General features: G+C 43.9%; 3 protein-coding genes across 7 annotated transcripts in view; 1 reads left to right on the top strand and 2 right to left on the bottom strand.

The window, feature by feature from the left end:
* LOC139548178 (neurofibromin-like) overlaps positions 1-25371 on the top strand; it is a 97737-nt gene that overhangs the window by 52061 nt on the left and 20305 nt on the right. For all 4 annotated transcript variants that reach the window (XR_011669671.1, XM_071357647.1, XM_071357648.1 and 1 more), the window contains exons 35-39: positions 16747-17179; positions 19740-20080; positions 20296-20498; positions 23077-23270; positions 23957-24097. Coding sequence is in view for 3 of the 4 variants with exons in the window: in XM_071357647.1 (XP_071213748.1) it covers positions 16747-17179; positions 19740-20080; positions 20296-20498; positions 23077-23270; positions 23957-24097 (1312 nt within the window). In the remaining variant the exon portion in view is untranslated. The remainder of the gene's footprint in view (positions 1-16746; positions 17180-19739; positions 20081-20295; positions 20499-23076; positions 23271-23956; positions 24098-25371) is intronic.
* On the bottom strand, positions 2689-6266 carry LOC139548180 (protein EVI2B-like). The gene is made up of 2 exons (XM_071357654.1): positions 6056-6266; positions 2689-5624 (listed from the first exon to the last, which is right to left on the bottom strand). Exon 2 carries the CDS (start codon positions 5575-5577, stop codon positions 3832-3834), a length of 1746 nt encoding a protein of 581 aa, XP_071213755.1. The 5' UTR covers positions 5578-5624; positions 6056-6266; the 3' UTR covers positions 2689-3831.
* Positions 13266-24902, bottom strand: LOC139548185 (uncharacterized). 2 transcript variants are annotated; one of them, XM_071357664.1, is made up of 3 exons: positions 24620-24902; positions 16002-16245; positions 13266-15116 (listed from the first exon to the last, which is right to left on the bottom strand). In XM_071357664.1, the coding sequence occupies exon 3, from the start codon at positions 15102-15104 to the stop codon at positions 14487-14489; it is 618 nt and encodes a 205-aa protein (XP_071213765.1). In that variant the 5' UTR covers positions 15105-15116; positions 16002-16245; positions 24620-24902; the 3' UTR covers positions 13266-14486. The 2 variants fall into 2 exon arrangements, with proteins under 2 accessions (XP_071213765.1, XP_071213766.1); XM_071357665.1 differs by lacking the exons at positions 16002-16245; positions 24620-24902 and adding an exon at positions 15229-15869.

The following is a 25371-nucleotide window of genomic DNA, read 5'->3' on the forward strand; positions in this document are numbered from 1 at the left end:
TATGCCTGCCCATACCATAATCCCACCGCCACCATGGGATACTCTGTTCACAACGTTGACATCAGCAAACCGCTCACCCTGTTAGGGTTCGTTCCTTGGTTCTTGTCAATCATTGGCTCATTGGTGAAATTAGCATTGTGACAATATCTTTAATTAAATCGTTAAAAAACCTTTATTAATGCAGTTGCAGACAGAAGTTGACAATCAGGAACATAGCACACATGTTTCCGAGTAAGTTCTGCATCAAAGGAAAGGTCCCATGTTATTTTATTAAACCAGAAGTAATGTCACTGCCTACGTCATTATCTTGACAAAAGATAAATGCTCACTAACAGCGATGTAAACAAATTTGTGCACAAAATTTGAGAGAAATAAGCATTTTGCGTATGGAACATTTCTGGGATATTTTGCATGTTGCATTTATATTTTTGTTCAGTGTACATACAAACACGCTAACTCATTCTAATGTGGGCTGTTCATTGAACATTAGTGCCTCGTGCGTTCAACTTTCACATTCTCATAGTCACAGTATGTTCCATTTCCCCTTCACTCTCGCTCTCTCTCACGCTCTCTCTCGATCTCTCACAGCATTTTGTACTCATGCTCACCGTGTTTTAACACACACACACACACACACACACACACACACACACACACACACACACACACACACACACACACACACACACACACATCTTCACACACACAGTTCCCCTGAATTCCCTGTAGTACTGTACAGATCTGGCAGGGTGACATGGTTCTGGCTGAACGCGCATGGGATGCATAACACACACACACACACACACTGCCCCCTGATGGCAGCGCTATCTCGCATCACAACTGGCTCCTGCAACGACTGGCTGCCTCCACTGGTCTCAGCAGCATATTAACACTGTTTTTGTATTAACGGTACAGATTTTGTCTCACCATCCTCCTGGTCTTCCTCCATTTTCAGCTGCCTTCAGGAAGCACCCTGGCAGTCTGCAATAAGAACAGCTTTTTGCAAATGTGCTGACCCATGAATAGGTGTTCTGTGACTAGTGGCTTTGTTTTACGGCCAACGTTGCTGCGGCCATATTAATACAATCATTTTTAGTGGGTCTGTATTTCTGTAATTCAAAATTCAATTACATTTACATTGGGGGGGGGGGGGGGGGGGTGATTGTTGTAATGATGTTTTGAAAACCGCACTTCATGAATTAATCTCTATGCTCACAGGTCCGTACCCTGTTTGGTTTTAGAGGACTTGTGTGAAAGTAGTTATGTGGTTCTGTCTACCGCTTTCTCTCTCCTATCCTCTTTCCACTCTCCCTCTCCTCTCTCTCTCTGAGAAGGAGTCATAGTTTGGCAGATTGTGTCTGGCCAATATAACATAGGTTTGGGGCTTCTCTCATGGAAATATACACACACAACATCATGCTTATTTTGCTAGGCACTCAGAACTTAGCACCACAGAACAGCTCTGTTCTGCAACTAGCCGTATGCAAGCAGTGAATATTTAATTCTGCACTTCAGCCGAAGCAAACTGCCCTGCTACTGCTGGCAACATCATTCAGTGACTAGCCAGCATGAATTGCTGGCAGTAATCACCATTCACAATTCTCCAGAAAAAGTCTCAGCAAATGCAACCTAGTAAGAAAGACCCTACATAGTGCAGTGCCTGGTGCTAGCACGGTAACACCAGACCAGTCAAAAGTGTGAAACTCTGCATGGCAACACCAATCAGCTGTGTTAGTTTCGGGAGTTCAACCAATAAGCTGTGAGAGTTTGTGATGCGAAACTAATGTGTGCTATTCGCCTCAGATCATTAGATTTAAAAAATGCGTTCTCTGAAATTGACTGTGATATCTGATTGCTATAATTCTGTCATGTTGACAGGTTTGTTATTAAGTTGAAGCATCAAGAGAATTGATACACAAACCACATGTGTTTGTATGAGAGAAAAGGTGTTTTAACAAAAGGTTTCCCACTTTGCAACCTACTTGTGTGAAAACCAACTGTAGTCACAGCACATGCAATTGTTTTAGAATGATAAGGACTGATAAAAGTATGATTTGTAGTCATACTAAAAATAATACTCCTACAATAGCTTGTCATGATAGTAGAAAGAATAGACCTGTGTTGAGATGAACATGGCATGGGTTCTGTAGAAAGATTGATATGATAGATTGAGTTGGTGGTTTGAAAACTACGTCAGACCTGGAACTGCAGATGTGAAAACAGTAAGAGTGAAACAGGACTGAAAATAGTCTTGCCCAAGTTTAGCTACTTCTCATGCTGCTTTCTCTCTCTCCCTCTACCTCTCTCGCTTTTCTTTCATATCTGCCGCAGTATCAACACAGGGAGTTCTGCAATAATTTTTCAATAGAAACATTTCCCTTTTAGTACTCAGCTGGAGAATGTGTCTGGAATGAGCTGTGAATTAGAGTAGTGGGGAGGGTGGAGAGAGGGAAGGGAAGGTAGAGAGGGTTTTAGATTTATGATGGCTGTATCTTTCAGGCAATGTTCTTTATAGGGAGGGATAAAGCAGGTGCCGTGGCTGCCATCTGGTCAGCAGGGCTTGTGGTGTAGGCGGATGATGCTCTCTCAATCACTACACAGAAGAGTGAAATATAGCCTGGCCTTAACAAATGAGCCTGTAGGCTGCCTCACTGTATGAGGCTGATGTAGTACACAAATACAAACCAGTATTTACCATCAGCGGATTTATTGCATATCAGCGGATTTATTGCATAAATACATGATTGATGAACAATGAGCATATCACAACTCTCATTTGTCAACAGGTAAGAATATGTGTAGATGGAAATAATTGTGTGTGGAAGTGGTTGTTGCTTTCCGTCTCCCAACTTATTGTTTCTGTGGTTTCTCTTCAGATGAGACATTGAGGCGCTATTTGTGGGTCTGACATTTCCCTCTTTCTGTCTCTGTGGCCTGTCCGCTTTCTCTACTGTTAGTGTACTGATGTACAGCTCTGAAATACACTAGGAGTGACTGCAACACTGCAGTAACGCACTCACTAATGGTATCGGGCCAGCCCCACTGAGAGTCTAACTCCCTGCTCACTCTTTCTCTCATTTTCACATTCATTTTATCCCTTTCTATCTATCATTTCTCAGTTTAATTATATAATTCACCCCCTCGTTTCATTTCCTTTTAGAACTTCCTCTCTCACCATTTTGCCCAATGAATGTCTCAGCCTGGGTCGATTTTTTTTTTTTTAAAGAGAGAAAAAAAAGAAAATTATATATATATTTTTTTGCAGTGACTGGAAATGTTCACTTGCCGCACGTGCACAAACAGAATTACATTACTTCAGCAGTGCATCCTTCTCTGAATTATCTCACCACTGGGTATGATGCTGATGTTTAGGCCCTTACGTCACTGTGTTTTCCTCCAAAAAGTACACAGGAGAAAAAGCAATTGTTGTAGCATGAAATAAATCTCACTGCTACAGATTGGTCAGGCTGAATGAATACGGATCTGACTTGAATCAAAACATTTGGGAAAGCGTTCTCAGTGTACATTTGGTTTTCTTAATACCAAAGAAAGACCACAGGGATCATGTGTTAAAAATCACATTGTGGCCAATGTCAAAGTTATACCATTAAATAGGGAAATGGATTGGCTTGGTTTTGACAATCAAACTGGCTATAGGCCTAGTTGAAGATCCATTTCATGAAATGTTTCATCAGAAAGAGGTATAGATGAAGTAAGCGGAACACTGATGAGCATCAGTTTGAGTTGTTTTTTGGCGGGAGTGGTTTCCTTTGTTGTGTAGAGGGGTAGGAGAGTAGGTTTCCTGTGTGTTACTATCTGCTTGGAGACTGGTTAAGGCAGGTCGGGGGGTGGGGTGGGAAGATCTGTGCTCTCTGGTGGAGGGGGGCTGGCCTGGTCTGAGGGGGGACCCAGGTAAACATCCAATAGTGGTGGAGGAATAGCTTCTGGGATATCTGATGGTGTACGAGAGGGAGAGCGATTTGGAGCATTGTCTGGCCCCAGATCAACAACCTGCAAGGAAGTCGGAGGCTGATGGTCATGGGTGTGTGCTGTGGCAGTGGTCTCTGAAGACGTCGATGGGGGAGGAGATGAAGAGTTGTCCAGAGGTTGCACCTCCTCAATCTGGGTCTTTTCTTTGTGCACTGCAGCAGTCCCGTTACTCGGTTGAACATCATCTGAAACGGTCTCTCTTCCAAATGTACTTCCTGTCGGAATCTCACCCATCCGGAATTCCTCGTCAGTCTCCTGGAGCAGAGACAGCCTCTTGGAGAGTCGCTGAGACAGGAAGCCAGAGAAGGAGATTCGATTGGAGCCCCTCAGGTGGACGTCACTGCTATCGTCATTATCCAGTCGAGACTGGACTCCACTGTCCAGAAACGGAGAGGGGCCGGCCCAGGCTGTATTCTGCAGCTGCATCCTCTGATGTCTGCGCTTCCTCACGAAGATGACCCCAAAACTGACAAACATCAGAACCAGTGTCACACCAATCAGTACAGCCACCACTGTGCCATGGTTCCCTGTCGTTTTGCTCTTGTCTTTGTTTGCCATTTTTGACGGAGATGGCTTTGGTTTATTTTTTGTCGTGGTGGTGGCAGTAGCGACATGTTTTGTAGTGGGGACCATTAGTGGGGATTGGCCCTTGGTGCTGGTAACGGCAATACTAGCAGTAACAGAGGCTGCAGTGGTGGCAAGGGTCTTGGCGGGCTGGGTCGACGTCCATGGAGTGGAGATGTGGGTAAAAGATTTGGTCATGGTTATAGAGGGAGGTAGGGTGGCAGCGCTAGGCAGCTCAGATGGGCCTGTTGGACCTCTTTCAGTGGGGTGTGAAGGGGTTGATTTCCTGCTTGTGACTGGGGCCTGGGAGGAAGTGCTGGGCAATTGAGCCTTCCCACCTGTGTTCAAAGTAAATTCGGCTCTAGTCGGTGTCACTCCAAATCCAACACCAGTTGGCGTGGGTCGGATCCTCTCTGTGGAGTCGTTGGACTGCGACATCGGACGATTGGTTGGACCAGTCCCTGTTTGGATCTCTGTTGGTTGAATTGTTGTCGGTGAGGTTGTTTGAGAGGAAAACTCAGAAGGTCTAGGTGATGCTGTTGGACTTACTTTGCCCTGGCTCGAGGGTGTAACTCGGCTTACCGGAGGCTGATTCCCCATAGTGGGCGAAGTTTCCTCGGCTCCGTCTGCTGTGATCTCCACCGTGGAGTTGTTTTTATATTTGGTTGTTTGGCGGTCCTGAGGTGACTGGGAGTTCCTCTTTGTGCTCGTACTCAAAGGGTGGATTGAAGGCAGATAAGAGCTGATATATCTGGTGGACACCTGATCTGGAGTCTGTGGTTCACTCTTCACTGTGAACTTCAACTCAACTGAAGGTGCTACGGTGCTATGGTTTCCTTCATCTGGTGCATTGTTGAGGTGCTCTTGTGCCATTTCTAAGGGTGAAACTTTGTCTGAAGTTGCAGTAACCTCACTGCTCCTGAAGTCGGAGGAGTGGCTGTTAGGCTGAAGTGTCACTGTGCTTTTCAGTCCCAGTGGCAGCATCCACAAAAACAAGACAAAAACAAGACGCTTTCCCTCCATTGCTGTTTCCTGTTATCCTCTGAAATCTGGTGTGTCCTGATGACTGACTGATGAAAAGAAGAAAAGCAAACGTGTCATTACTGTATCGATGAGCATGATTTATCATGAGGAAACAAGGAACATTTCACCATGAAGGGTAACGTGGTGAAATGTTATCGCTACTTTTGGCATTTCCTTCCTCAAACTACAATTCAAAGTAATCGTAGAAGATTTTTTGACTGTTTTCTGGGGAATCTAACTATATTCTGTTTTTGTCTTATTTCTTTGTAAGAATTAAGGCCATATAAGGTCATATGTGTTTATAATGTGTATTACACCTTCCACAAACAACTATTTTGAAAGTATGTGTTTCAAAGGTTTTTGTTTTAAACTGCTTGCACATTCTCTGGCAAATCACACATGTCGTCGTTAGAGAAACAGATCTCACTATAACCCTTTTATATTTACATCACCCACCCTTAAAATATGTTGTACTCACCAGAGCCTACACAGGATTTAACCCTAAAATCCTGGCCTTCATTAACCTGCTCCAAGTTCACAAAAAGCAGAATGCCTATATGAGTTGGTGTGTCTCAGCTGGAAGAGCTCCCCTTAGTTTGCTGTACGTGAAGCCCAGAAAGCAGCTGCTGTAGAAGGCTGCGAGGCCCTAGTCTGGTATTATACAGAAACTTCTCTTGCCTCACTTGACAGGAAGTGAGAGCTGTGAAACTGAGGTCTGATTACAAATGACACCCTGTTCTTTTTAACACAGAAAAATACACAGTGGATGTTTTCATGCAAAACAAATGTACACTTGTAATTTTAATATGCACTCTGGGATAGACCCCTTGACGTTTTCCACATTTTGCTACGTTACAGCCTTATTCTAAAATGGATTAATTCGTTTTTTTCCCCCCATACACGTGTGTGTATGTATATATGTGTGTATGTATATATGTGTGTGTGTGTGTGTGTGTGTGTGTGTGTGTGTGTGTGTGTGTGTGTGTGTGTGTGTGTGTGTGTGTGTGTGTGTGTGTGTGTGTGTGTAAACTCAGCCAAAAAAGAAACGTCCTCTCACTATCAATTGCGTTTATTTTCAGCAGACTTAACATGTGTAAATATTTGAATTAACATAACAAAATTCAACAACTGAGACATAAAATGAACAAGTTCCACAGACATGCAACTAACAGAAATTGAATAATGTGTCCCTGAATAAAGGGGGGGTCAAAATCAAAAGTAACAGTCAGTATCTGGTGTGGCCACCAGCTGTATTAAGTACTGCAGTGCATCTCCTCCTCATGGACTGCACCAGATTTGCCAGTTCTTGCTGTGAGATGTTACCCCGCTCTTCCACCAAGGCACCTGCAAGTTCCGGAACATTTCTCAGATCCAGCAGGTTCCAGACGGCTCAATGGGATTGAGGTCCGGGCTCTTCGCTGGCCATGGCAGAACACTGACATTCCTGTCCTGCAGTGAATCACACACAGAACGAGCAGTATGGCTAGTGGCATTGTCATGCTGGAGGGTGATGTCAGGATGAGCCTGCAGGAAGGGTACCACATGAGGGAGGAGGATGTCTTCCCTGTAACGCACAGCGTTGAGATTGCCTGCAATGACAACAAGCTCAGTCCGATGATGCTGTGACACACCGCCCCAGACCATGACGGACCCTCCACCTCCAAATCGATCCCGCTCCAGAGTATAGGCCTCGGTGTAACGCTCATGCCTTCGACAATAAAAGCGAATCCGACATCACCCCTGGTGAAACAAAACCGCGACTCGTCAGGGAAGAGCACTTTTTGCCAGTCCTGTCTGGTCCAGCGACGGTGGGTTTGTGCCCATAGGCCACGTTGTTGTCAGTGATGTCTGGTGAAGACCTGCCTTACAACAGGCCTACAAGCCCTCAGTCCAGCCTCTCTCAGCCTATTGCGGACAGTCTGAGCACTGATGGAGGGATTGTGCGTTCCTGGTGTAACTCGGGCAGTTGTTGTTGCCATCCTATACTTGTCCCCCAGGTTTGATGTTCGGATGTACCGATCCTGTGCAGGTGTTGTTACACGTGGTCTGCCACTGCGAGGATGATCAGCTGTCCTTCCTGTCTCCCTGTAGTTCTATCTTAGGTGTCTCACAGTACAGACATTGCAATTTATTGCCCTGGCCACATCTGCAGTCCTCATGCCTCCTTGCAGTATGCCTAAGGCACGTTCACGCAGATGAGCAGGGACCCTGGGCATCTTTCTTTTGGTGTTTTTCAGTGTCAGTAGAAAGGCCTCTTTTGTGACCTCAATTGCCTACCGTCTGTAAGCTGTTAGTGTCTTAACGACCGTTCCACAGGTGCATGTTAATTAATTGTTTATGGTTCATTGAACAAGCTTGGGAAACAGTGTTTAAACCCTTTACAATGAAGATCTGTGAAGGTATTTGGATTTTTACAAATTATCTTTGAAAGACGGTCCTGAAAAAAGGGACTTTTCTTTTTTTGATGACTTTATGTATGTATATGTATACAGTTGAAGTCGGAAGTTTACATACACTTTGGTTGGAGTCATTAAAACTAGTTTTTCAACCACTCCACAAATTTCTTGTTAACAAACTATGGTTTTGGCAAGTCGGTTAGGACATCTACTTTGTGCATGTAATTTTTCCAACAATTGTTTACAGACAGATTATTTCACTTATAATTCACTGTATCACAATTCCAGTGGGTCAGAAGTTTACATACACTAAGTTGACCATGCCTTTAAACAGCTAGGAAAATTCCAGAAAATTATGTCATGGCTTTAGAAGCTTCTGATAGGCTAACTGACATCATCTGAGTCAATTGGAAGTACCTGTGGATGTATTTCAAGGCCTACCTTCAAACTCAGTTCCTCTTTGCTTGACATCATGGGAAAATCAAAAGAAATCAGCCAAGTCCTCAGAAAAGAAATTGTAGACCTCCACAAGTCTGGTTCATCGTTGGGAGCAATTTCCAAACGCCTGAAGGTACCACGTTCATCTGTACAAACAATAGTACGCAAGTATAAACACCATGGGACCACGCACATGTCATACCGCTCAGGAAGGAGTCGTGTTCTGTCTCCTAGAGATGAATGTACTTTGGTGCAAAAAGTGCAAATCAATCCCAGAACAACAGCAAAGGACCTTGTGAAGATGCTGGAGGAATCTGGTACAAAAGTATATATTTCCACAGTAAAACGAGTCCTATATCAACATAACTTGAAAGGCCGCTCAGAAAGGAAGAAGCCACTGCTCCAAATCCGCCATAGAAAAAGCCAGACCGGTTCGCAGCTGCACATGGGAACAAAGATCGTACTTTTTGGAGAAATGTCCTCTGGTCTGATGAAACAAAAATGGAATTGTTTGGCCATAATGACCATCGCTATGTTTTGCGGAAAAAGGGGCATGCTTGCAAGCCGAAGAACACCTGCTTTGCTGCAGGAGGGACTGGTGTGCTTCACAAAATAGATGGCATCATGAGGATGGAAAATTATGTGGATATCTTGAAGCAACATCTCAAGACATCAGTCAGGAAGTTAAAGCATGGTCGCAAATGGGTCTTCCAAATGGACAATGACCCCAAGCATACTTCCAAAGTTGTGGCAAAATGGACAACAAAATCAACAAAGGACAACAAAGTCAAGGTATTGGAGTGGCCATCACAAAGCCCTGACCTCAATCCTACAGAAAATTTGTGGTCAGAACTGAAAAAGTGAGTGCGAGCAAGGAGGCCTACAAACCTGACTCAGTTACACCAGCTCTGTCAGGAGTAATGGGCCAAAATTCAACCAACTTATTGGGGGAAGCTTGTGGAAGGCTACCCGAAGTGTTTGACCTAAGTTAAACAATTTAATGGCAATGCTACCAAATACTAATTGAGTGTATGTAAACTTCTGACCCATTGGGAATGTGATGAAAGAAACAAATAAGCTGAAATTAATCATTCTCTCTTATTCTGACATTTCACATTCTTAAAATAAAGTTGTGATCCTAACTGACCTAAGACAGGGAATTCTTACTAGTATTAAATGTCAGTAATAATGAAACTGAGTTTAAATGTATTTGGCTAAGGTGTATGTAAACTTTCGACTTCAACTGTATGTATATGTATGTATGTATGTATATGTATTTATAAGTATTCAAACCCTTTACAGGCAGTGATTTACAGCCTCAAATCTTCTTGGGTATGAAGCTACAAGCTTGGCACACCTGTATTTGGGGAGATTCTCCCATTCTTCTCTGCAGATCCTTTCAAGCTCTGTCAGGTTGGATGGGGAATGTTGCTGCATAGCCTTTTTCAGGTCTCTCCAGAGATGATCGATCGGGTTCAAGTCCAGGCTCTGGCTGGGCCACTCACGGACATTCAGAGACTTGTCCCGAAGCCACTCCTGCGTTGTCTTGGCTGTGTGCTTAGAGTCGTTGTACTGTTGGAATCTGAACCTTTACCCAAGTCTGAGGCCACCACCGTGCTTCACCGTCAGGATGGACGTGATGCTTGACATTCTGGCCAAAGAGTTCAATCTTGTTTTCATCAGACCAGAGAATCTTGTTTCTCATGGTCTAAGAGTCTTGAGGTGCATTTTGGCAAACTCCAAGCGGGCTGTCGTGCCTTACTGAGGAGTGGCTTCCATCTGGCAACATTACCATAAAAACCTAATTGGTGAAGTGCTGCAGAGATTGTTGTCCTTCTGGAATGTTCTCCCATCGCCACGGAGGAACTCTTGCGCTCTGTCAGTGACCATCGGGATCAGCGTGACCTTCGGGTTCTTGGTCACCTCCCTTACCAAGGCCCTTCTCCCCCACATGCTCAGTGTGGCCGGGCAGCCAGTTCTAGGAAGATTCTTGGTGATTCCAAAGATCTAACATTTAAGAATGATGGAGGCCACTGTGTTTTTGGTGACCTTCAATGCTGCAGAAATGTTTTGGTACCCTTCCCCAGATCTGTGCCTCATCACAATCCTGTCTCTGAGCTCTACGTACAATTCCTTCAACCCCATGGCTTGGTTTTTGCTCTGACATGCACTGTCAACTGTGGGACCTTATATAGACAGGTGTGTGTGCCTTTCCAAATCATGTCTAATCAATTGAATGTATCACTCCAATCAAGTTGTTGAACCATCTCAAGAATGATCAAAGGACACAGGATGCACCTGAGCTCAAGTTCCAGTGTCATAGCAAAGGGTCTGAATATTTATGTAAATAAGGCATTTCCTTTTTAATCATTTAAAAAAATATATATATATTTGCAAGCATTTCTAATAATCTGTTTTTGCTTTGTCATTATGGGGTATTGTGTGTAGATTGATGAGGGAAGCATTGTATTTGATCAATTTTAGAATTAGGCTGTAACGTAACAAAATGTGGAAAAAGGAAGGGGTCTGAATATTTTCCAAATCCACTGTAGTTTGTTTGATGGTACTGAATGTTGTGGCCTGGGAAGTTTCTGTTGAATAAATAGTTACCTATCACTCCTGCAATGATGGTGTGAAAGTAGTTGGCCACCTTGTTGTCTTGCTGCTGAAGCATGTTACATGGGAAATTGTTCAGTTGTCGCTACCACTCATTCAGTTCAATTATACAGTTGTGTTTGTTTGGTGTCTTTGTGCTATTGGTTTAAAACTTTCAATCGAAGTAATAAATAAAACTAAACACAGCATGTTTCTCAGCGGTCCAAATGAAAGGTTCAAGACGTAGTGTCATAGACGAGCGGTGGTCGTACCGTGTTTATTTTGAGTTGAATTGTTGAACATGTCTTTCTGTGTAGATTGTGGTTGATGCTTCAGTTTTGCGCTCCTTTTTTTCACATGCCAACAATATAAAGTCCACTTTTTTGTTATGTGCTCAGGTTTATATACTGAATGTACAAAACATTAAGGGCACCTGCTCTTTCCATCACATACAGTGCCTTCAGAAAGTATTCATACCTCTTGACTTATTCTAGATTTTGTTATGTTACAGCCATACATTTTTAAGAGCTTTGCACACCTAGATTGTACAATATTTGCTCATTTATTCTTTTAAAAATTGTTTTACAATTTTGAAATGCTCTTTCAAATTGGTTGTTGATCATTACATGACCACCATTTTCAAGTCTTGCCATAGATTTTCTAGCAGATATAAGTTAAAACTAAGATCGGCCACTCAGGAATATTCACAGTCTTCTTGGTTAGCAACTGCAATGTAGATTTGGCCTCGTTTTAGATTATTGTCCTGCTGAGAGGTGAATTCATCTCCCACTGTCTGGTGAAAAGCAGACTGAATCAGGTTTTCCTCTAGGATTTTGCCTGTGCTTAGCTACATTCCATTGCTTTTTTGTCCTGAAAAACTCCTCAGTCCTTAACAATTACAAGCATACCCATAACATGATGCAGCCACCACTGTGCTTGAAAATCTGTAGAGTGGTATTCAGTAATGTATTGGATTTGCCCCAAACATAACACATTGTATGTCGGATAAAAAAAGTGAATTGCTTTGCTTCGTTTTTTGCAGTATTACTTTAGTGGCTTGTTGCAAACAGGATGCATATTTTTTTGTATTTGTATTCTGTACAGGCTTCCTTCTTTTCACTCTGCCAATAAGGTTAATATTGTGGAGTAACTACAATGATGTTGATCCATCCTCAGTTTTCTCCTATCACATCCATTAAACTATATAACTGTTTTAAAGTCACCATTGGCCTCATGGTGAAATCCTTAAACACTTTCCTTCCTCTCCGGCAACTTTGTTTTGAAATTCACTGCTCGACTGAGGGACCGTACAGATAATTGTATGTGTGGGGTACATAGATGAGGTAGTGATTCAAAAATCATGTTAATCACTATTATTGCACAAAGATTGAGTCCATTCCACTTATAATGTGACTTGTTAAGCAAATGTTTACTCCTGAACTTATTTAAGCTTACCATAACAAAGGGGTTGAATACTTATTGACTCAAGGCATTTCAGCTTTTCACTTTCCTCACTAGGGGCATGTTCTCTAGATCCTGTGGTACTTCCAGACACGAATCCCTGGAGCTGGAACTCTGCATCTGCATGGTCATTTCGCCATACTTATTGACAAGACATTTCAGCGTTTCATTTTTAATTAATTTGTAAAAAATCAGCAAAAATATTTCCACTTTCACATGGGGTGTATTGTGTGTCGGCCAATGACAAAATATCTCAATTTAATCTATTTTAAATTGAGGCTGTAACATAAAATGTGGGAAAAGGAGTATGAATACTTTCTGAATGCACTGTAGACTGACTTGGTGAATCCAGGTGAAAGCTAGTATCCCTTATTGCAATGTATGACTTTACCCTTGGTTCTTCATCAGGTCTTTGTTCTTCAGTACAGTTTGTCAACATAAAGCAACTTCAGTCAACCTAATCTAGGGCACAGATTTTGTTAATTATATGAATTAAACAATTGTTTTTTTAAACTCCCCAATGGGCTATTTTCCTGATAGATCCACTTCTGTAATTGACTATATTAAAACACTTGGTCCTAATAATAATATAACCTATTAAACTAGTGCCAGGATGTTTGTTTACAGTAATGGAATAACTTCACATCTATTTCATTGCTGTCGTTGTACTCATCCAACCCCCTGTATTTATTGCGGTCCACCGTTTCTGAAGCTGTTGTCTAAACACTTGTGTTCTTACTCCATCGATTCAAAACAAGAATGCCATTCATTAACACATGTTCACAAAACTACCATTCATTAACACGTTCACAAAACTGCCATTTATTTGGGTTGTGGCATTTAAACAAATATTGTGTTTTTACAGAAAAGAGAAAAGAAGTTAGACTTTTAGTAGAGAGGAGTGGAAACAAAAGAGTTAGGAGTTCTGTGACTGCTTGACTGACACGTGAAAGTTGAGGGGGAGACTTAATAATGTAACAAGTCGGCTTGGCAGGCCCAATGCCATCTCTGTGCCCAGCCACTGATGGCAACAAGATGTTCAAAGTTTACCTTTGGTATAGTATTTGTGCATGGAATCACATCAAGTTGGTGGAAAGTAATCATTTTAACTGAACTCACATCTGACGAGCTAGCATGTTGGCATATTTGAGTGTGTTTTATTCTTATATTTTTTAATACAGGTAGACAGGACAGTTTAGATTGGACAACAAAAATTATAAAATGTTTGACATTTAATGTCTTGGGGAGAAGCGACCACATTCAGTTATATATATGGGAGAAAATGTTTGAGTGCTTGTTTGCTGAGAAGGAATCTTTTAGCCAACAGTGTCAATAGAGACGGGGATTCCATTCTATTACATATTGTAGTTGAGTTTACAACCAGTCCAAAACTAATTATCTCAATTTGACTTCAACAAAATATACTTTCTATGTAAGCTTAATACCCTTTTGTTACACTTAGTTAATCAAATATTCTCAGTACCTCTGCCATTATGTGAAGTTGGCATAGTGTACTGCTAATATGATCGAATTGGGCAGTTAAGAGCATTGAGCCAGTAACCGAAAGGTCACTGTTTTTAATCTGTCAATATGCCCTTGTGCAAGGCACTTTACCCTAGTTGCTCCTGTAAGTCACTCTGGATAAGATCCTTAGCCTTCGTAGTAAGTGTAATTAACTTGGGCAGTTGGCAGTAGTGTGCTGTTCGTAGCACATAATTTCAAATGAATGTCTTCCTGCTCCCAACAGCCTATTCAAATGTTCTCTATAGAAATCAATTTGAGACAAAATCATTCCAAATTACATCAGATTAATGCAGTTTACAAAGCAAATATGTAAAAGCTCCTAAAATTGATTACATATAGCTGGAGTACTTATAAAAATAACAAATACTCTTTGTTTTGACTTGAGGCACAAGACTGGAGCTGATCTGGCCTGTTGATCTATGCCTGAGTGAAGTTCAGCTCCGAGCCAGGCCATGGCTCTCTGAGGCTGGAGAGGGAGTGCATGCAATGCTCTACTCACACCACTAGGGGCATGTTCTCTAGATCCTGGGGGATTTCCAGACACAAATCCCTGGAGCTGGAACTCTGCATCTGCATGGCCATTTCGCCAGTTGTTCCCGCATCCCCCGTTTGGCCCCTGACCCCTTCTGCCTGCTCCTCCTCCCGTTCCTCCTCCTCTTCTTCCCCCTGCTCTTCATCCTCTTCTCCATCCCCACGTACCTCCTCCAACATGACACTGGTATCGCAGGGCCCCACTATGCCCCCCTCAGAGTGCTCCGTGTCCCAGTAGCCCGCGCCACTCACCAGGTCCACGTTACTGCGGGCGGGGCGAGGGGCACGGGCCTGGCGCCTAAGACTGCACACCTGGGAGGCCAGGACCACAGTAGAGACGAGCAGAAATAGGACCAGGCCCCCGGCGCAGGTCACCACTATGAAGCCCAACTGGGGCTTGATGAGGCAGCCCGTGGTGGCCTCTGTGGGAGAGCTGGAGGTGTCGTTTTCCTCTTGGATAATGGAGGTTATGTCAGTTGGATATATGGCATTAGTGGTCTGAGGCTGAGTAATGCTGGTGTGTGAAGCTTGTCCAATCAGAAGGAAGAAGAGAAGATGGAGAGAGATTCTGGAGCCTTCCATTCTTCAGTTTCTCTGAAATGGTAGGATAGGAAGAGAATAGCTTTTGTTGTTCATGCCAGCAAACAGTCTCTGTATTGTGACAGTTTGTTAATGTTTGAATATAATTCTAGAAATTGTGAGTTACATATGCTTAAGGTCCACAGAGTTATTGCAGGGTGCTGTTTTTGTTTGTTTGTTTTTTACTGTAAAAAGAGGAGAATATCTAAATATTAGAAATATCTTTCTAATAACTTTATTTCTCAACTCCTAATATTGAGCAAATTACACTCACTGGAGTCTCTGACATAGGCTGCTGGTAGGCTTTCTTGACTTGGACATTTTTGCCAACACATGTCTAACCTTTGTTTAACCAGATAAGCAGCTGCTATTAGTAAAAATGTGTTTGGAGTTACCTTTCTAGCAATGGGCTATGTTATAGTTTACACTTTCTCTTCCAATTATAATGTGGGGAGGTCAAAATAATGGACAACTGTCTAGCAAATCTATTCATTTATATAAAAAAAGATGACTTCTCCCTGCCATTATCATTAACATGATAAAACAAGATGTGATTTATTAAAAAAATATCTAACTAGCCCAGTTAAGTCTTTCACTCACTGTCACAGTACAATTTACTCCAAATGAATCAGTCAATGTGTTACTGAAGTAGACCAATACACTTGCTTTACCATAAATAATAACTTCTAGCAAGTTAGTTCTATGCAATACCTTTCAGGAAGGTGAAACATACAATACATGTCAGAATAAGATAGACCTTTTTTAGTTATTTTTTTACAAATCACGGTTTTGTCGTTATCATTGCGATGTCCACTAAAATAAGCTTACCACAAAAACACATTATTTGGTCATTACTTTTTTAATACAATGTATGTTGGATATTGTATGGGCATCTCTTACCTGGGCAAGGGCACAGCCTTAGAGCGCTTGTGTGAGAGAGAGCAAGAGTGGCAAGGTTAACTGGACTAGGAAGATGTCAGTATAAGGAGCGGGTGGGCGTGTGTGTCTGTCAGAGGAAGCACCTGCTGCGACCCAAGCCTCTTGAGATGCACACACTTCCTATCCCCCCTCGGGTCTTTTTCTGACTTAGTTATTTCTAGGCTCCTTGGACCTCCACCGCTACAGCATACAGATGTCTCACATGCTGCAAGAGGAAAGAGACAGAGAAGGGTGTATGTAAAGTAGTTTAGGCCTACAATTCAGTCCGAGATTGCCAGCTACCAGTAAATGACACTAATAATACTGCAGTTGATTCACTTTTTTGTTTTGTTATTGTGACATGGTTATGCTGAGACCAGATCTCTATTTCAGAAGAGCCTGTAACAAAAAAAAACATTGTGTATGAAGTGCTTTCAGAATGGGATGAATTTCTATTTTTAACTGTATGACTCCACCGTCAGACTGTTCTATCTAAATTAGAGACCAGAAAATATCAGTGTCTTTTTGGATGTATTTAACCGGTAAAGGTCTTTCTTTTTAGAGGTTGACCTGGCTGACAGAGAAGTGCACTTTCTACCTCCTCTTCCATCAGACCTATCCTCAACATCTACCACCTCCTCTTCCATCAGACCTATCCATCAACTTCTACCACCACCTCTTCCATCAGACCTATCCATCAACTTCTCTTTCCCTTCTTTTCCCGCAGGTTTAAGACAGGCCAGATCAACGGAGATCTTCTAATCTACCATGTGCTGCTGACCCTGAAGCCTTACTACGCCAAGCCCTACGATATCATAGTGGACCTGACCCACGTGGGTCCCAGCAACCGCTTCAAGACAGACTTCTTGTCCAAGTGGTTTGTGGTGTTCCCGGGTTTCGCATACAAGAACGTGACGGCGGTCTACGTGTACAACTGCAACACATGGGTGAGGGAGTACACCAAATACCATGAGAGGCTGCTGACAGGCCTGAAGGGGAGCAAGCGGGTGCAGTTCATCGACTCACCGGTACGGTTGGCGGAGCACGTAGAGGCAGAGCAGCAGAAACTCCCAGCGGCCACGCTGGCCCTGGAAGAGGACCTCAAGGTGTTCCACAACGCCCTCAAACTGGCCCACAAGGACACCAAGGTCTCCATCAAGGTCAGTAGCACAGTGGTCCTTGTGTAACCCTAGCATTAACCCTAACTTTCAAACTGGCCTACAGGGACAACAGGGTATGGGGAACTGGGTAGTATGAAGGGCAGGTGGGAACAGGGAGAATTGTTTACTCAAAGGTCCAATGGAGCTGTTTTTTTTTTATCTCTATCAAATAATTTCTGGGTACAATTAAGTACCTTACTGTGATTGTTTTAAATTAAAAGGGTCAAAAAGGGCCTCCCAAGTGGCACAGTGATCTAAGGCGCTGCATGGCAGTGCTTGAAGCGTCACTACAAAGGCTGTGTAACAGCCGGCTGTGACCGGGAGACCCATGAGGCGGGGCATAATTGGCCCAGCGTCGTCCGGGTTAGGGGAGGGTTTGGCCGACCGGGATGTTCTTGTCCCATCGCGCTATAGCGACTCCTTGTGGCGGGCTAACCACCTGCAAGCTAACTTCGGTCTCCAGTTGTACTGTGTTACCTCTGACACATTGGTGAGGCTGGCTTCCGGGTTAAGCAAGCAGTGTGTCAAGAAGCAGTGCAGCTTGACAGGGTCGTGTTTCGGAGGACGCATGGCTCTCAACCGTCGCTTCTCCCGGGTCCTTACCGGAGTTGCAGGGATGGGACAAGACTGTAACTACCAATTGGATACCACAAAATTGGGAAGAAAAGGGGTAAAAGTAATTAAAAAATATATATATATTGTCAAAAAAAAATCTTAGCGAAGGGCAAGTTCTCAGCATTCATTTTGATAGAGCTGTCTGGGAGTGGTCCAAGTGGGCAGGGGAAAACAACTGAAATTATTGGCAGAGTTTTGGAACTCTTGTTGGTCTATGAACTAATTTACAGCATGGTAAGGTCACATCTCCATCGCAACAAAACAGGCTGAAATTTCAGGTAGTCTTTTCAAACAGCTCTTACATTAAAAGGGCTTCATCATTTTCACAATTTTACAGTGTTATTCCAACCTCAGTGTAGAAATATACATATTTTTATAAACTCAGCAAAAAAAGAAACGTTCCTTTTTCAGGACCCGGTCTTTCAAAGATAATTTGTAAAAATCCAGATCTTTATTGTAAAGGGTTTAAACACTGTTTCCCATGCTTGTCCAATGAACCATAAACAATTAATTAACATGCACCTGTGAAACGGTCGTTAAGACACTAACAGCTTACAGACGGTAGGTAATTAAGAACACAATTATGAAAACTTAGGACGCTAAAGAGGCCTTTCTACTGACAATGAAAAACACCAAAAGAAAGACGGCCAAGGTCCCTGCTCATCTGCGTGAACGTGCCTTAGGTATGCTGCAAGGAGGCATGAGGACTGCAGATGTGGCCAGGGCAATAAATTGCAATGTCCGTACTGTGAGATGCCTAAGACAACGCTACAGGATGGACAGCTGATTGTCCTCGCAGTGGCAGACCACGTGTAACAACACCTGCACAGATCGGTACATCCGAACATCACACCTGCAGGACAAGTACAGGATGGCAACAACAGCTGCCCGAGTTACACCAGGAACGCACAATCCCTCCATCAGTGCTCAGACTGTCCGCAATAGCCTGAGAGAGGCTGGACTGAGGGCTTGTAGGCCTGTTGTAAGGCAGGTCTTCACCAGACATCACTGACAACAACGTGGCCTATGGGCACAAACCCACCGTCGCTGGACCAGACAGGACCGGCAAGAAGTGCTCTTCACTGATGAGTCTCGGTTTTGTTTCACCAGGGGTGATGTCGGATTCGCTTTTATTGTCGAAGGCATGAGCTTTACACCGAGGCCTGTACTCTGGAGCAGGATAGATTTGGAGGTGGAGGGTCCGTCATGGTCTGGGGCGGTGTGTCACAGCATCATCGGACTGAGCTTGTTGTCATTGCAGGCAATCTCAACGCTGTGCGTAATTACTACAAGACAGTAATGTCAGTGTTCTGCCATTGCCAGCAAAGAGCCTGGATCTCAATCCCATTGAGCACGTCTGGGACCTGTTGGATTGGAGGGTGAGGGCTAGGGCCATTCCCCGCAGAAATGTCCGGGAACTAGCAGGTACCTTGGTGGAAGAGTGAGGTAACATCTCACAGCAAGAACTGGCAAATCTGGTGCAGTCCATGAGGAGATGCACTGCAGTACTTAGTATCTGGTGTTGTCACCAGCTGCATTGACTGTTACTTTTGATTTTGACCCCCCATTTGTTCAGGGACACATTATTCCATTTCTGTTCGTCACATGTCTGTGGAACTTGTTCAGTTTACGTCTCAGTTGTTGAATCTTATGATCATACAAATATTTACACATGTTAAGTTTGCTGAAAATAAATGCAGTTGACAGTGAGAGGACATTTCTTTTTTTGCTGAGTTTATATATAACACAGGAAAATCACGATTTTTACTTCTCTGGGCCTCAATCAATTTATATAGATTAGTTTGTTGCCAAAGGGAAAGTAGAAGGTTGAATTGATTGGCTGTTGAGTCCTGCTGTGTGTAGCAACATGAGACAGCTGGTCTGTGTTGTCATTGTTGACATGTACGCACTTTTATCTCAACAACAACCCTCCCCATTATCCCAGGTGGGCTCCACGGCCGTCCAGGTGACGTCAGCAGAGCGTACCCGTGTCCTGGGCCAGTCCGTGTTCCTCAACGATGTGTACTATGCCTCTGAGGTCGAGGAGATCTGCCTGGTGGACGAGACCCAGTTCACCCTGACCATGGCCAACCAGGGCACACCCCTCACCTTCATGCACCAGGAGTGTGATGCCATCGTCCAGTCCATCATCCACATCAGGACGCGCTGGGAGCTGTCACAGCCAGACTCCATCCCCCAGCACACCAAGATCAGGCCCAAAGATGTGCCGGGTACCCTGCTGAACCTCGCCCTGCTCAACCTTGGCAGCTCCGACCCCAGCCTCAGGTCAGACATTCAACATGGCTAAACACTCTAGCCTCTAGTGGATTCTGGGAAATGTAGTCCCGTGGATATCTCGGTGGGGGTGAATCAGAGCAGGTCTTGGTGTAGCGGGATCTCTTAAATATGAGCAGTAGCTAAATACAACAATTGATTTACAACTTCTTTAACCAACTTCCTGATTGGAAATGGAATATAATAGCTAACTGTCCCCTCTACAGGTCTGCAGCCTACAACCTGCTGTGTGCCTTAACCTGCACCTTCAACCTGAAGATCGAGGGCCAGCTGCTGGAGACCTCAGGCCTGTGTATCCCTGCCAACAACACCCTCTTCATAGTCTCCATCAGCAAGACGCTAGCCGCCAACGAACCACACCTCACCCTGGAGTTCCTGGAGGAGTGCATTTCCGGCTTCAGCAAGTCTAGTGAGTCTAGAACATGAATGCACAGAAACACACATACTCACAAATGCATTGACTGAAATGAATTCCAAAAGATGCCCTCTCACTCGTTCTCACTTTTCTCAGTCACACCCACTCGCCCACTTTCTCTTTTACAGGCTGAAACTCTTACTTTCTCTCAACACACAAATGCATTTGTGGGGGAACTGTTTGATTGCCTTATCCATCAGTGTGCATTGAGCCGTGGCTCTGGAGCTTTCAGTGTGGGTGTCATCCACACGCCAATCTCTGTTCCTCAACACTGTAGCAACAACAGAGGAGCTGGTGTTATCCAACCTCTGTCCCTCAACACTGTAGCAACAACAGAGGAGCTGGTGTTATTCAACCTCTGTCCCTCAACACTGTAGCAACAACAGAGGAGCTGGTGTTATCCAACCTCTGTTCCTCAACACTGTAGCAACAACAGAGGAGCTGGTGTTATCCAACCTCTGTCCCTCAACACTGTAGCAACAACAGAGGAGCTGGTGTTATCCAACCTCTGTTCCTCAACACTAGCAACAACAGAGGAGCTGGTGTTATCCAACCTCTGTCCCTCAACACTGTAGCAACAACAGAGGAGCTGGTTTTATCCAACCTCTGTTCCTCAACACTGTAGCAACAACAGAGGAGCTGGTGTTATCCAACCTCTGTCCCTCAGCACTGTAGCAACTACAGAGGAGCTGGTGTTATCCAACCTCTGTCCCTCAACACTGTAGCAACTACAGAGGAGCTGGTGTTATCCAACCTCTGTCCCTCAACACTGTAGCAACAACAGAGGAGCTGGTGTTATCCAACCTCTGTCCCTCAACACTGTAGCAACAACAGAGGAGCTGGTGTTAGCCAACCTCTGTTCCTCAACACTGTAGCAACAACAGAGGAGCTGGTTTTATTCAACCTCTGTCCCTCAACACTAGCAACAACAGAGGAGCTGGTGTTAGCCAACCTCTGTTCCTCAACACTGTAGCAACAACAGAGGAGCTGGTTTTATTCAACCTCTGTTCCTCAACACTAGCAACAACAGAGGAGCTGGTGTTATCCAACCTCTGTTCCTCAACACTAGCAACAACAGAGGAGCTGGTGTTATCCAACCTCTGTCCCTCAACACTGTAGCAACAACAGAGGAGCTGGTGTTAGCCAACCTCTGTCCCTCAACACTGTAGCAACAACAGAGGAGCTGGTTTTATCCAACCTCTGTTCCTCAACACTGTAGCAACAACAGAGGAGCTGGTGTTATCCAACCTCTGTCCCTCAGCACTGTAGCAACTACAGAGGAGCTGGTGTTATCCAACCTCTGTCCCTCAACACTGTAGCAAATACAGAGGAGCTGGTGTTATCCAACCTCTGTCCCTCAACACTGTAGCAACTACAGAGGAGCTGGTGTTATCCAACCTCTGTCCCTCAACACTGTAGCAACAACAGAGGAGCTGGTTTTATCCAACCTCTGTTCCTCAACACTGTAGCAACAACAGAGGAGCTGGTGTTATTCAACCTCTGTCCCTCAACACTGTAGCAACAACAGAGGAGCTGGTGTTATCCAACCTCTGTCCCTCAACACTGTAGCAACTACAGAGGAGCTGGTGTTATCCAACCTCTGTCCCTCAACACTGTAGCAACAACAGAGGAGCTGGTTTTATTCAACCTCTGTCCCTCAACACTGTAGCAACAACAGAGGAGCTGGTGTTATCCAACCTCTGTCCCTCAACACTGTAGCAACAACAGAGGAGCTGGTGTTATTCAACCTCTGTCCCTCAACACTGTAGCAACAACAGAGGAGCTGGTTTTATCCAACCTCTGTTCCTCAACACTGTAGCAACAACAGAGGAGCTGGTTTTATCCAACCTCTGTTCCTCAACACTGTAGCAACAACAGAGGAGCTGGTGTTATTCAACCTCTGTCCCTCAACACTGTAGCAACAACAGAGGAGCTGGTGTTATCCAACCTCTGTCCCTCAACACTGTAGCAACAACAGAGGAGCTGGTGTTATCCAACCTCTGTCCCTCAACACTGTAGCAACAACAGAGGAGCTGGTGTTATCCAACCTCTGTCCCTCAACACTGTAGCAACTACAGAGGAGCTGGTGTTATCCAACCTCTGTCCCTCAACACTGTAGCAACAACAGAGGAGCTGGTGTTATCCAACCTCTGTCCCTCAACACTGTAGCAACAACAGAGGAGCTGGTGTTAGCCAACCTCTGTTCCTCAACACTGTAGCAACAACAGAGGAGCTGGTGTTATTCAACCTCTGTCCCTCAACACTGTAGCAACAACAGAGGAGCTGGTGTTATCCAACCTCTGTTCCTCAACACTGTAGCAACAACAGAGGAGCTGGTGTTATCCAACCTCTGTTCCTCAACACTAGCAACAACAGAGGAGCTGGTGTTATCCAACCTCTGTTCCTCAACACTGTAGCAACAACAGAGGAGCTGGTGTTATCCAACCTCTGTCCCTCAACACTGTAGCAACAACAGAGGAGCTGGTGTTAGCCAACCTCTGTCCCTCAACACTGTAGCAACAACAGAGGAGCTGGTTTTATCCAACCTCTGATTCTGTGTGTGTGTGTTTAGGTATTGAGCTGAAGCACTTGTGTCTGGAGTACATGACCCCCTGGCTGCTCAACCTGGTGAGGTTCTGTAAGCACAATGACGACGCCAAGCGCCAGCGTGTCAGCGCCATCTTGGATAAGCTCATCACCATGACCATCAACGAGAAGCAAATGTACCCCTCTATACAGGCCAAGATCTGGGGCAGCCTCGGCCAGGTGAGAGTCGCCACACACACACTCGCTCTCAAACACTCACGTATGCATACATACCAGTTGTTTGACACTTAGTTACATTTTAGTCAAACACTTATCTTAGAGTGCACATTTGCTTAATGTACTGTTAAATTTCTCCAACCAAATAAAAACTGCCCATGTTGGCTTTCTCAGAAATGTAGGCTGACAGAGATGGGAGGCAGTCAGGTAGAAGATAGGGTGGGACCTTTTGCATTTTTATAGGCACAGGGAATGGTTTATGAATCCAACATGCCGACTCATAGCCAGTGTTTGTCAATATAAACATTTTTTTATTTTTTTCATTGAAGGTATCGAAATGACAACTCTGGGATTGAAAGTGTTCTTCCTAAATATCATTATCTATGTTCTAAAAGTTTCATTGCTTGTCTCAGATGACTGCAATATAGTCATCTGAATATAGCTATCTCCATAGAAAACAAACAATATGTTCTGAACTCATGGTAGAGTATCTTTCACACCCAACCCATTTCTTTTAAATATTTTCGGGGTGGTGAACAAGTGAGCACTGTGGGGAGAAAGGCAGTTCCTTGTGTCTGATTTTGTGACCTGTCAATTCTACATAATGTATTTATTTCTGAACAGTCCCTAACGTTTAACCCAACTGAATGCAACTCAGATTGTATGTGACCTGTGACATCTGCCCTCAGATAACGGACCTGCTGGACGTGGTGTTGGACAGCTTCATCAAGACCAGCGCTACAGGAGGCCTGGGCTCCATCAAGGCTGAGGTCATGGCCGACACGGCTGTGGCTCTGGCCTCAGGGAATGTCAAACTGGTCTCCAGCAAGGTGGGTATCGACACTTTTAGCTAGTTTATGAGGCTAACACATGCTAACTGGGCCAACAGTTTAATGGACAAATGGCTAACAGGTTCTTGTCATGTTAATAATGACAGGGTAACATGGATAGGCTAGCGTTCCTGCACTGGGAACACTCCTCTGTGTCAGTCTCATGCTAACACAGCAAGTACTCCCCCGTGTCAAGCCCTGTATCCAAACATGGATGACGTCCTTGTCCTCAATGAACCCTCTGGTCGGAGGCCACTTTCCTCTCAAAAACTTCACAATGTCACTAACTCAAAGTAAACTTTAGTAAAAAACGGTTAGAATATTAATCACGGCCTAACAGTCCCAAGAGAGATTTTCGAAATCATAATTTTGGATTAAGCAAAGACATATTCCTGTGTTATCAATATTATTTTGCAGACCGTTTTAGTATGATATGAAGATACACTTTGTCCCAGACAACACGTATTCATCTAAAATGTCCTCCAAAAAACAACATTTACATTTAAATTGATTAATACTTACCAATTTAGTTTAGTTACGACTTCTCTCCACTTACATAATCCAAACTGACCGAATCATCAACTCAATGTCCATCTGTGAGCTGTTTATCCCAATTGTCCCTCTTACTGAGATAGAAACACACAAACCCTCAGAGCCCAGGCAGACAATAGTAAGCCAGGCCCTCGCTCCTATTAAGGCAGACACTGTAAAGCATGGCAGTGAATGGTGATCATTGTGAAGATGTTTTGCTAAGGAACGGTAAACACAGTGCTCTTTTAGTTGAAGTATCACAGCATCCATCTTAGTCATTTACATCTATTTAAGTGACTAATCAATGACTTTAAGCTTCACATTTGATTTGTAATTTGTAGGGTTTGTGTGTTCTGATATAGTCGTCTTAATGTACACGTGATCCATCAGGGTGGGCATTGTTTGGTTGGCATGTTCCAGCCCAGCCAATACTGATGTCATGACAGGCCAGCTATTGGGGACAAAGGGTAGTTTGTCTGGTCCCTTTGGCCTATTTGTCACCCGAGGCTTGAGCCAATGATGTTTGACTTACCCATCTAATCCCTGCCATCTTCTCTCTGCCTCCTATTATGCTAACATCCAAAAATGCATCTGAAGTTTGTTTAGGGATACTGATTTTAAAATACAATAACCCAAACAGATGGTGCCCTTGGCAGATATTCATTCTGTTGATGTTAACATCATCAGTAAGCAAAAAGTTGTCTCTAAACACAAAGTATATGATGTCATATCACTGACTACCT

The sequence above is a fragment of the Salvelinus alpinus genome, chromosome 21 (genome assembly GCF_045679555.1).
Source record: "Salvelinus alpinus chromosome 21, SLU_Salpinus.1, whole genome shotgun sequence".
NCBI classification, from domain to species: domain Eukaryota; kingdom Metazoa; phylum Chordata; class Actinopteri; order Salmoniformes; family Salmonidae; genus Salvelinus; species Salvelinus alpinus.

What these genes read in the sequence shown, in the direction of transcription:
- LOC139548180 (XM_071357654.1), bottom strand. Translation starts at nt 5,577, where the DNA reads ATGGAGGGAAAGCGTCTTGTTTTTGTCTTGTTTTTGTGGATGCTGCCA.
- LOC139548185 (XM_071357664.1), bottom strand. Translation starts at nt 15,104, where the DNA reads ATGGAAGGCTCCAGAATCTCTCTCCATCTTCTCTTCTTCCTTCTGATT.